The following is a 12,240-nucleotide window of genomic DNA, read 5'->3' as shown; positions in this document are numbered from 1 at the left end:
AGGTAATTTCATATTTTTAAGAGAGCAATCTGGCAACATGAGATAAAAACAAAGATATTGGAATAACTGGGATTCTTATTGTATGGCTCTAATTAGTGATTAATGACTTGGGTAGGTGAGGAAGTGGAAAAATGGAGTAGTCAGATCAAGCAGGAGTTTCAAAAAGGATCAGAAGAACTCAAAGATGAGATATGGGGACTGAAGGAGGAAAAAGAGCCTTAGTCACCCCTCAGATCACCATGCTCCAGTGATGGGAGAGATTTGTGATGACAAAGTGAGGTAGCTGGTCAGGAAGTTGGCAGATGGAAGGAATTATGAGTTGTTGATGGGTTGACAGAAGAATATTTGGGTGGAAATTTTCTTCCAGATATCAAGGAAGTGGAGGAAATAGACAGCAGTAGATTGGCTTGCCAGAGTCCTAATGATGAGCTGGCAATGAAGAATGCAGATTTGCTAATTTGACCTGGTCCCTATTATTTCTTTGAATGGATACCTCAGTGAAGATATTACTGAGACTCATGCCAGGTAGGATATTCAATACTTACATCTTTGAGAAATCTCAGAGTGAATTACTTGGTGGAGGCAAGATAATCTTGGAAATTTAGTTGACAACAAAGGGCCAGTAATGATCCTAGATCATGGATCTGATGGTACACGGTCCCAATATGGTAACAATACTGTTATGGTAATATCTGTAGACAGGGAGTTATTGGTTTAATTGATACCTCTTGGCAGCCTTTGGTATCAAGGTATCAAATGCTGTGGAAATTGTGACAAAAGGTAGGTTGTGTTTGCCCTAGTGTTTGTTATGTGATGGGAATAAATGGATCTTAGTTCTGGAAAAGACTTAAAGGGAGTTCACTGCCAGCCAGTTCCAGGAATAAAGTAGTATATTTTATCCTCAAGGAATTACAATTACCATGATGTCCACATTGAATTTAACAAGTGTCAATCCAAGTGTCTTCATGTTGGTGGGGATCCCAGGACTGGAGCAATTCCACATCTGGATTGGAATTCCTTTCTTCGTTATCTACCTGGTGGCCCTTGTAGGTAATGGCATCCTTCTTTACCTCATCACTATGGACCACAACCTCCATGAGCCCATGTTCTTCTTTCTCTCCATGTTGGCCTCTGCAGACCTCATATTATGCACCACGTGTATGCCCAAAACACTTGGCATATTCTGGTTGAAATCTCAGAAAATCACTTTTCCTGGCTGCCTTACCCAGTTGTTCTTTCTTCACTTCAGCTTTTTTCTGGATTCAGCCATTTTGTTGGGCATGGCGTTTGATCGTTACATGGCCATTTGCTCTCCTTTGAGATACAGAAGTGTTTTGACACCTAGGACAATAGTCAAGATCATGGTGGGCATTGTGGGTCGGAGCTTTAGTGTCATTCTGCCTGTTGTTTTCCTGGTGAAACGTTTGCCCTTCTGCAGGACGCGAATCATTCCTCACACATACTGTGAACATATAGGTGTGGCTCGGCTCGCCTGCGCGGACATCTCCATCAACATCTGGTATGGCTTTGCTGTGCCTGTAATGACTATTATCTCAGACCTGATCCTCATTGGTATTTCCTATTCTCTCATCCTTCATGCTGTTTTCCACCTTCCATCCAGAGATGCCCGGCAGAAAGCCCTCAGCACCTGTGGTTCTCATGTCAGTGTCATTCTCATATTCTACACACCAGCCATGTTCTCTGTCCTTACTCATCGCTTTGGCCACAATATCTCTCTCACCTTTCACATCATGTTTGCCAACCTCTATGTGGCAATACCTCCTGCACTCAATCCTATCATTTACGGTGTAAAAACCAAGCAGATCAGGGACAAGATCATCCTTCTATTCTTTCCTAAAGGGATGCAGTGACCCTGGGCTGAGCACATGGAAAGAAAAATTGTGGGAAGTCTGATTTAATAGAATTTTTTATGTAAATCAGTAGCAGGAAGACCTCCAACAATGGACTCAATTCCTATGAATTTCAAGGCCTTAATTATGTAAGAGAAAATCATTGGTAGAACTAGAGGAAGAGAGGTAAGGATTTTTCAAGTCCCTAGAAAATGACAGACATCAGATGGAAGAATCCTAATTTTCTACAATCAAAAACTTAAATGCAAAAACTGTTTACTCTTTGTTTCTTTTATCTTGTTTCAATGTCTTCCTCAAATAAATTTTAAGAAGTAAAGAAAAGAAAAAAATAGTACCTTATTTATAGGCTTGTTTAGTATCCGGTAAGCTCATAAATTCAATAACCATCTGCATGCTGAAAATTTCCACATCGAAAGCTCTACTCACAATTCTTTCAGTCCCACATAGACAACTTTGTATTTAGTAATGCCTCCTGGCTCTCCTACTGAAACTTCACAATCAACATGAACTAAAAGTCGTATTATCAATTACATCTTCTGAATTTCCTTTAAATTCATCATATGTTTCACACTAAAATATGATCACCACTCTTTCTGTGTCCTGGATCTATTCAGCAGCCTCATTTGGAATTTGCATCCATTTTTTTTAAAAGGGGGGGCCAAATTATATTATTATTTAAAAATTTGAGTACAACCAATTTTGTTGTCATTAAAATTAGAGGTATCTTAAATTTGAATGGATAAACCAAAAACCAGAAATTAAGTTTGGTAAAAATGGGAATAGTTTTCCAGTAATTACAGATTAGAAGGCAGAAATCAATTTAGAGAAACATAGACAAACCCCATGTTTACAATGATTGTGCCACAGATTTAAACTTCAGTAGTGCATTAGTAAACTGTTCACATTTAGATCTTCACCTTGAGATTAGATAGCTGTTCCTTTAAAAAAAATCTCAGTACCTTGTGCAAATAAATTGGTCTTCCATGTGCCTTAGCACACTTAAAATTTCTCCATCATATATATACAAAACACCTACCGTTCGGCAGGGCAAAATACATACTTTCATAACAAAACTATAATGTACGTCTCAAGTATGAACAATATACACATAATACATGGTATACAGTATTTACAAAATATAAAATATAATACAAGTTGTTGGTTGTAATTTTTTCAACTCATCTTTTGCACTTGTAAGTTACAAGGCAAATTTTCATTTCTGTACCAATTCTCTTTTCAAGAGTCCAGAGATTTTGGAAACTGACAGACATTGCAATCTGAGATCTAAGTTTGAACTTTTAGGAGAGTTTTTAAGTATACCGCCATCAACTCCCTATTTTGGTTGGAATTTTCAATAGTGCTTCCCATCCAGTGACTAGGAGGCTTTGGAAGAACACTGGGAGAAGGTGGATCACTAAACTTTGCCCCAGCACACTTTTCCTTTTGGCTCACTTCAGTTAGAAATGCTGATTTCTTCAAATGCATATTTTTAATATTCTCAGTGCTTTTAAAAGGCTTTTTTTTTTTCCTGCTTCTGAATTAAAGCAGATGAAACAGAATTCTGCCAAAAGTTATTTCCATTTCTTTTTGCAGAGGTGATCTCGGTTAGTGGTAAGTTATATTTGCTTTTCTGTCTATCTTTGGTTGTTCACACAAGTGTATACCATGAACAAGCTGGCCGTGGCGAATGGCAATTTTCTCCGATTTTCCCATCTTTGATCTTAAAACCTCTCTTCTGAACGAGGGTTGGCCGGGCGCCGGGGCGGCAGCGGGCCAGGGAACGGGCTCGCTTCCTCAGGTTGGGCTGCCCCGCGGGCACTGGGTGTTATTCTGTATGTTGGTAAACTGAACACCAATAAAAAATTAATTTATTAAAAAAAAAACATAAAAAAAAAAAAAGAAAAGGAGGAAGAGAAGCCAGAGATTGCGGGGCGGGGCGGCGGCTGAGAGCCCGAGTGCAGCGCGGACCATCTGCATCCATTTTTTTTAAATCACAAACTAGAGTGGTCTTACTAAATCCTAATTAATCATGTCAATCCTCTACCTAAAAATCATTCTAGTTACCCACTTTTCCCCAACATATCTTCAAAGCCTTCACAGCAGGGTTGGTGCTAACCAACTGTTGCTTGGTGTCCACTAACCAGCTCTCCCTTTCATTCACATGCGCATTATGCTCTAATCACCCCATACATCTTATGCTTTTTTCAAACTATGTTCTCTTTCCTTCTGGAGTTTCATGCATACTATTTCCTTTAGAGTCAGAAGCTTAGCTTGCACTTGGGTAAGAAAAGGAGTGAAAGGAAATAATTGTTTAATCCCTTTTTATTGTTCTATTTCACACCCACTAGGATAACTGTAATTTTTTTAAATGGGAAATAATGAGTGTTGGTGAGGATATGAAGAAACTGAACCCTGATGTACTGCTAGAGGGAATGTAAAATAGTGCAGCCTCTGTAGAATATGGATTGGCAGTTCCTCAAATGGTTAAACATAGAAATATCAAATGATCCAGTCCTCTTTGTAGATATATAACAAAAAGAATTGAAAACAGTTGTTTACACCAAAGTTTGTAAATAAATGTTAAAGTAGCATTGTTTATAATAGCCCCCAAAATAGAAACAACTCATATCAAATGCATATCAACCAATGAATGGGTAAAACAAATATGTCCAATCTAAACAATAGAGTCTTTTTCAGCCATAAGAAGGAATGAAGTTCTTATATATAATATCACATGAATGAACTTTAAAAACACTATGCTAAGTGAAGGAAGCCAGACACAGAAGCCTGACATATTGTACTATTCCATTTATGTCAAAAGTCCAGAATAGCCAAATCCATAGAGACAGAAAGTCAATTAGTAGTGGCTAGATGACTGAGGGGGAGGGGAAATAAAGAGTGGCTGTTAATTGAGGATGTGGTTTCCTTGTGGGGTGATGAAATGTGCCGCAATTAGATAGTGGGGATGATTACACAACATTGCAAATGTACTAAAAGCCATTAAATTGCACACTATAAATGGTTAAGATGGTGAATGTCATGTAATGTGAATCTTACCTTAATAAAAAGTTAAATATGCTCAGCATAATATAAACAATATATGATGAGCATAAAGGTAATAAGTCCTCTGATTTCAAAGTATTTGCTCTTACTTACTCAATGTCCTAGCTCCCAGTGAGGCAGGATTTCTCTAGCACGGAGACCTCACTTTTTGTATCCTTTCTGAGTTAAAGCAAAGCTGCAATTTTCAAGCTCATTCTAATCTCAGTGTGTCAGGCCTGCAATTGGTGGTGTGGTGAATGAAGACTGCTCATACTGGCTTATGAGAGCTAAGTGTTAAATTTTCAGGAATTTTGCAAACAGGTCAACATCATATTGGCTGCTTGAAATCAGCAATAGTGGGAATATCTACACCTTGGGAATCAGTAAATGTACAGACCAAATTTTCAAAAGATAGTTGCTAAACATTCACTAGCACATCATTGGCTGTAATCCTCTTAAAGCCTGGTTCAGAGTCCTGAATGTGGCTGAGGCCATGACTTCAGACCTTATAGGGCTACACTTGACTTTCAGACATTTTTGGGCTGTTTATGTTCCTTTGGCCATACTTCACATTCCTAAGCTTGTTAGTATTTAGTATTGTTGGGAGTTGGGGATGGGGGTGTAACACATTATTTTGTTGTGATTGAGGTAGGCTCTTTTAGGTATATGGATTTATGTGGCTACAAGGAATAGAGTGGAAAGGAGAGACCAGAATGCAGCCACCCAAGACTTACAGGGTTGAACGTTATGGAAGTAGAAGACTCTCCAGGGAAAAGATGAAACACTTGTCTTCAGCTCTAAACCCAGCCACGTCCTTGTGCTTCTGGAAATAGGTGAATCTCTCTCGGGTTTTCTTAATATCTTTATATATCTCACTATCATTATAAATTAACTTCCCAAGATTTGCTCTTAGGCCAGGTTGCCAAGATTTGGCAAAAGTTATTCACCTCACTCAGGGAAAACACAGAAATATTTTCTTTATAAACCAAATATGCCAGAAGTCTGAGCAGACAGCTGAAAAGTAAGCTCCATGGTTAAGGAGCAAGGTATAATTTCCTTGCGAAGTCCTGTAGGGGATTCTGAAGGAAATGCAAAACCGGCCCACACTGCCTAGAATAGGGGCGTTGCAGACTGAGCACCTGAAGAGTATCTATGATCATCCCCCATCCAAAGTGGGAGGCGTATGCCTGATAGGAAAAAACTGTAGGAGGACACTTCCCTGCAGTTAAATAAACCCTGATGGGAAAAGAAAGAAGACAGGAGATAGAAGGACTTTGCTGTGGACAAAGGATGGGGTTTTTGCTTTGTTTTGTTCTTATCCTTTGACCATAAGGAGGGTGAAAGCTTATACCAGGAAACATAATGACATTAACAACGACACAACATATGTGCATAGCATTGTATAACATTTTATAATTTCCAAAGTGCTCTAGCATCCAATTTTCTTTGGATCTTCATGTCACAACTCTGTGAGATAGATGTTAAAGGAGTCTAAAAGAGGCTTGCTCAAGTGCAAATTAGGAGGGTAACAGGAAAAAAAAATTAAAAAAGGAGGGTAACAGGGACACCCAGCATTCAAGGGCGTTTGTGTTTCCAAACATCTAATTGTCTTGTCCTGTTTTTTTCTTCCAAATTACATACTTATAGCCATAAATATTTCATTTATGCAGATCGTACTATCTACTATCATCAAATTTTCCGATTTGTGTTACAAGATTGTGAAGCAGTTCTTCCATAAATAAACTGAGATAGAAGGGAGAACCTTTACATTTCCCTTACTTATACAGTTTTGATTTGAACTCTAATTTGTATTCAATATAGTTGTTGGGGAGTATGCATAGAGATCTAAAAATTTAAATAGTAGATGGAGAAGTGTTATATATATCTTGTTTTTGTTTGGTAGAAATAGAAATATATTGTTATTGAACACTGAAGAAGCTTATAGACATTTATTTATTTTTATTTTTTTTAAAGATTTTATTTATTCATGAGAGACACACACAAAGAGAGAAAGAGGCAGAGACATAAGCAGAGGAAGAAGCAGGCTCTATGCAGGGAGCCCGGTGTGGGACTTGATCCCCAGTCTTCAGGATCACGCCCTGGGCTGAAGGCGGCGCTAAAACTGCTGAGCCACCCAAACTGCCCTCTTTAGGCACTTAAAATAGTAGCTTTAGGGGATCCCTGGATGGCTCAGAGTTTTAGAGCCTGCCTTCAGCCTAATGTGGTCCTGGAGGCCTGGGATCAAATCCCACGTCAGGCTCCCTGCATTGAGCCTGCTTCTCCCTCTGCCTATACCTCTGCCTCTCTCTCTCTCTCTCTGTCTCTCATTAATAAATAAATAAAATCTTAAAAAAATAAATAAAATAGGTTTATGCCTATAATACATATTCATCTTTGAAATACGGATGCCTACAATTTGGGTCATCTCTATTGAATGAAAAAAGACTAATTTCATAGCAAGTAAAGTCTATCCTAAATGACAACTTATCTGTCTTCTGTTTTAATAGGATCCTTCTTCCTCATTCTAAAAAACCATGAGAGCCAGTTATCCTCAGCAACTTCTTTTTGAGGGAAATAGCAAGGCCACTCAGTCATGAATATGTTTGGTCTTTACTCCATAGATAATTGGGATTGTTATGGGGACATCATAGAGATTGACCAACAGGATGTGGCCATGGTTGGGGATTTTTCAGCTGAAGCGCTGAGCAATAACAGTGAAAACCCCTGGAAGGCAGAACATGAGGATGACACAGACGTGAGAACCACACATGCTGAGGGCTTTAATTTGTCCATCATGGAATGGCAGTCTGAAGACTGCCTCAAGAATGAGCTCATAGGAGATGACTATTGTCACCATATCTAGCATAATAGTGAGTAATGACACAGAGATTCCATGCCAGATGTTGATGATGATAACAGCACAAGCCAACTTTACCAGCCTCATGTGTTCACAGAATGTGTGGGCAATGATGTTTGTAAAAAGAGGGGCAGACACCTCTATTATCTTTCCCCACTAGGAAGATAATGGGGAAAACAGTTGCAAAATTCCTCAGCACTACAGCACCCCCATTTTACCAATGACACCATGGCAGAGAATGGTGGTATATCTCAGTGGGTAGCAGATGACCACTGCTATGCAGAGCAGAAGGGTTCATAGCAATCAAAAGCAGAGGCTAAGAGAATGCCTGACTTCACTAAAAAGGCAAAATTCATTAAAAAAAAAAAAAAGAGTTGGGTTACACAACCCCAAAAGAGATGTCCATATCATCAAACCAGAAGATGCTCAGGGCTTTGGGTACTATGAATGTGGATAGCATCAGATCCCAAAAAGCCAACATGGAGAGGAAGAGGTACATGGGTTCATGAAGACTGTGTTCCACTGCCACGATGCTGATTAGGATAACATTTCCTGACACAGCCACTGGGTACATCAGACAGAAAGGGATGGAGATCCACATGTGCAGCTCTTTAGGCCAAGAATGCCATTGAACATAAACATATCATAAATGACAGTGAAATTGTTAGGATGAACCATGCCTGAATTATGCTTGGGAATTTTCATCACTTACCTATAAGAATAAAGAAAGTTTGAGAGCTTGCCTGTCACAATCGACTAGCATGATCTGCTATGTAAAATTTCAGTTAGTAAGTCCCCTCCTACTCAAAGGTATTAAGTATGTACCTAAATGTGAGGGATAAAAGAATTTCATAAAGATGCTTCTGAGGAAATTCCTGAGGCTGATAATGTTTTTTCACACAACTGTCATAAACTTAAAATGATAGTCATAGGAAATTTTAAAATCTATAATAATAAATTGTATTCTCTGACTAAATATTTTAAGACAGGGAAGAAAATTACAAATTTTTGTAAAACATATTCAAAACCAAATAAAAACAAAAAGCTTTTTTTTTTTTTTTGGTTGAACTAATTAAACAACAATTCTGTAATCCAGTGCACATATTTACCTAAGTAACTATTAATCTATTGATCAACTAAACATCTATTAATCACCTACAATGTGTACAGAGATATCCTCATGTGCATAAAAGGGAAAAGGAGTTCAAAGCCTATAGAATAGAAATCTCACATGTCAGGGTATAGTTTATAGAACCATTGTCCCAACAGAGATGTTTTCTATTTAATTAATTGTTATCCACTGATTATAGATACCCTTTGTTTTGAAGTTTCAATGGTGAAAAATTTTATTAAATTATGAACAGCCATCATTGCAGGTGGGGATACTGCTCTTGAGAATGGGTGGAGATCGTTATAGCACAACTCACTGAGGATGAGACACTATACTAAAGTTTACCTAGATTATTCAAAAAATATTGTTTCTCTATGTCAAAGTTTCATTATTAATACATTCCAACTTCATTACTTTTTTTTCAACTTTGTTACCTTAAAAAAGCATCATCAGAAATAAGTAATGAAGAAGCCAAAAATATAAATCATAGATGTAATTGGATACTGCTACCAACCACTTCATATTTAAACTTCTTTAAAAATAGATTTGATAATTTCTTTCTTTGTTGGTTTCTAATTCCTTCAAGTTTTATTTTGTGTTTGTGCAAGCACTGAGTTTGAATAAAATTAGTAAGCAAGAAAATTATATCCTTCAGGAAACATAATACAGTTGACTTTCCTCAAATTCTCCCTCCCAGAGATTTCTGTGAAACCCTCCACCTGGTGCTAAATGAGTTTCATCACAGAAAAAATGACATATAATGGACACTATACCCCTTAAAGAAAATAAAAATAAAGTCTCCTACCCTTACATCATTTTAAGATTTTTGTTTGTTTGAGAGGGGCTGGGGTAGGGGCAGAGGCAGAGGGAGAGAGAGAATCTCAAGCAGACTCCATGCCCAGTGTGGAGCCAACACGGGGCTCAATCTCAGGACCCTGATATCATGATCTGAGCCAAAATCAAGAGTCAGAGGCTTAAGCAACTGACAGTCACCCAGGGGCCCTATCCTGCCATCATTTTAAATAGACTAAAATCTTCATTAAAAAGAAAATTAAACTTTCATTAAAAAGAAAGTTAATTTCCTTATTAACAAAGAAAAATCTTGCTATTCTGTATCATAAAAGATTAACTTATATACAAAGCTTAATACATTTTATTTTAAAAATAAATGACATTTAATAGATTTCAGTTTTTATTAAACTTTTTAGAAGGTTACAAAATACTTGTGCTTGGTGTCATTGTTGAACAATATCAATGGTACATAAATATATATTTGTATAGATAGGCTTTCTGATGGGTAAAAATGTGGAAATAATTAGTTATATCTGCATAGTAAACCAATAGATTTTACTTTATTTTTGTTTTGTCTTGATAGTTTCTATTTTTCTATTATATGGAAAAATATAACATTATTTTACTATTGTCAAATATATATGACAATAATTAGATGAAGTTGTTTTGTTGTAATTAAAGGGAGAGCTGAAAATGCAAGCTTTTATTAGAAGTTATTTGATTTATATCTCCTACCTTTGGAGGAATTGACGCAATATCCCTTCTAGTCTATAGTAATCTAACTCTGTTGGACCAGTTTCAGGCCAATGACCCATCTATAGTTGCCCTTTAGCTGTTTAAGATAAACTGGGAAGTCTAGTATTGATTAGCATCAACTAAAATATTCATTGATGCCATAAATTTGCATGGCAAAGAATAGGGAATTACATTTACAAGAAAAAAAGGTGTGTGTAAAACAATACACAATACATTTGTTCTTTACTTCATATTATGATATCTTCCTGGGACACCTGGGTGGCTCAGCGGTTGGGCGCGTGCCTCTGGCTCAGGTCATGATCTCGGGATCTGGGACCGAGTCCTGCATCGGGATCCCTGCAAGAAGCCTGCTTCTCCTGCCTATGTCTCTCCCTCTCTTTTTGTATCTCTCAGGAATAAATAAATAAATCTTAAAAAATATATCTTCCTAATATTTAGTGTTTAAAACCAGAGCATTCTCTGTACAAAAATTAACTTGCTGGACAAAATAACATATTTGATGTGGTATCTCATGCTTTTAAAGTGTAAGAAACTGTGTGCATAAGCCCAGACTTCATAGACAGGCAACCAAGAAGTCAAAGTCAGGGTTTCATCATCCACAGAGGATAAAATTTGAGAAGGACTCATAGATTCTATGATTACCCTGATCCATCAAGAGCTTCCTTTCCCCAGATCACCCTTCAGGCACAGCTCAGATCTGGAGTCCCACCTTGGGTTAAAAGATCAGAATACTCTCTCGAAATAGACTGTACTAAGAGCCTATCTCAGAACAGACATTTCTCCAAAGAAGACATACAGATGGCCAACAGACACATGAAAAAATGTTCAACATCACTCAGCATCAGGAAAATACATACCAAAACCATGATGAGATACCACCTCACACAGGTCAGAATGGCTAAAACTAACAAGTCAAGAAATGACAAATGTTGGCAATGATAAGGAGAAAGGGGAACCCTTTTACACTGTTGGTGGGAATGTAAGCTGCTGTAGCCACTCTGGAAAACAACATGAAGTTTCCTCAAAAAGCTATAACTAGAGTTACCCTATGACCTAACAATTGTACGACTAGGTATTTATCTGAAGGATACAAAAATAATGATTTGAAGGGGTACCTGTCCCCCAGTGTTTATAGCAGCAATGTCCACAATAGCCAAACTATGGAAAGAGCCCAGATGTCCATTTGCAGATGAATGGATAAAGAAGATGCGGTATAGATATACAATGGAATACTACTCAGTCATAAAAAATGTAACCTTGCCATTTGCAATGATGTGAATGAAACTAGAAGGTATTATGCTAAGCCAAGTAAGTCAGTCAGAAAAAGACAATTATCATATGATCTCACTCATAAGTGGAATTTAAGAAACAAAACAGGATCATAGGGGAAGGGAAGAAAAAATAAAACAAGACAAAATCATAGAGGGAGACAAACCATAAGAGACACTTAATCATAGGAAACAAACTAAGGGTTGCTGGGGGGGGGAGGGGGATGAGATAAATGGGTGATGGGCATTAAGAAGGGCATGTGATGTGATGAGCACTGGGTGTTATATGCAATTGATGAATCACTGAACTCTACCTCTGAAACTAATAATACACTATATGTTAATTAATTGAATTTAAATTTTTAAAAAAGCCTGTCTCGTTCAGTGGAGGACTGCTGGTGTTCTCATCATGAGCTCTCCTATGAGTAGCAAACTAGAATGAGGTCATTGCAGCTTTAAAATATTACTATGGGAGGCTCAGAGAGCAGGGTACAGGAGTGTTAATTACTTTTGGAAAAGCACAAGAAAACTGAGCCTAGAGGT

At 37.6% G+C, this 12,240-nt stretch overlaps 1 protein-coding gene and 1 pseudogene across 1 annotated transcript; one reads left to right on the top strand and one right to left on the bottom strand.

Moving 5' to 3' along the window:
* The first annotated feature begins 920 nt into the window (after nt 1-920).
* OR52H4 (olfactory receptor family 52 subfamily H member 4) lies at nt 921-1,871 on the top strand. The gene has a single exon (NM_001388707.1). It carries the CDS (start codon nt 921-923, stop codon nt 1,869-1,871), a length of 951 nt encoding a protein of 316 aa, NP_001375636.1.
* Nucleotides 7,465-8,371, bottom strand: OR52B23P (olfactory receptor family 52 subfamily B member 23, pseudogene; annotated as a pseudogene).

Source organism: Canis lupus, chromosome 21 (assembly GCF_011100685.1).
Source record: "Canis lupus familiaris isolate Mischka breed German Shepherd chromosome 21, alternate assembly UU_Cfam_GSD_1.0, whole genome shotgun sequence".
Classification (NCBI taxonomy): domain Eukaryota; kingdom Metazoa; phylum Chordata; class Mammalia; order Carnivora; family Canidae; genus Canis; species Canis lupus.
This window is presented reverse-complemented; position numbering and strand designations above follow the sequence as displayed.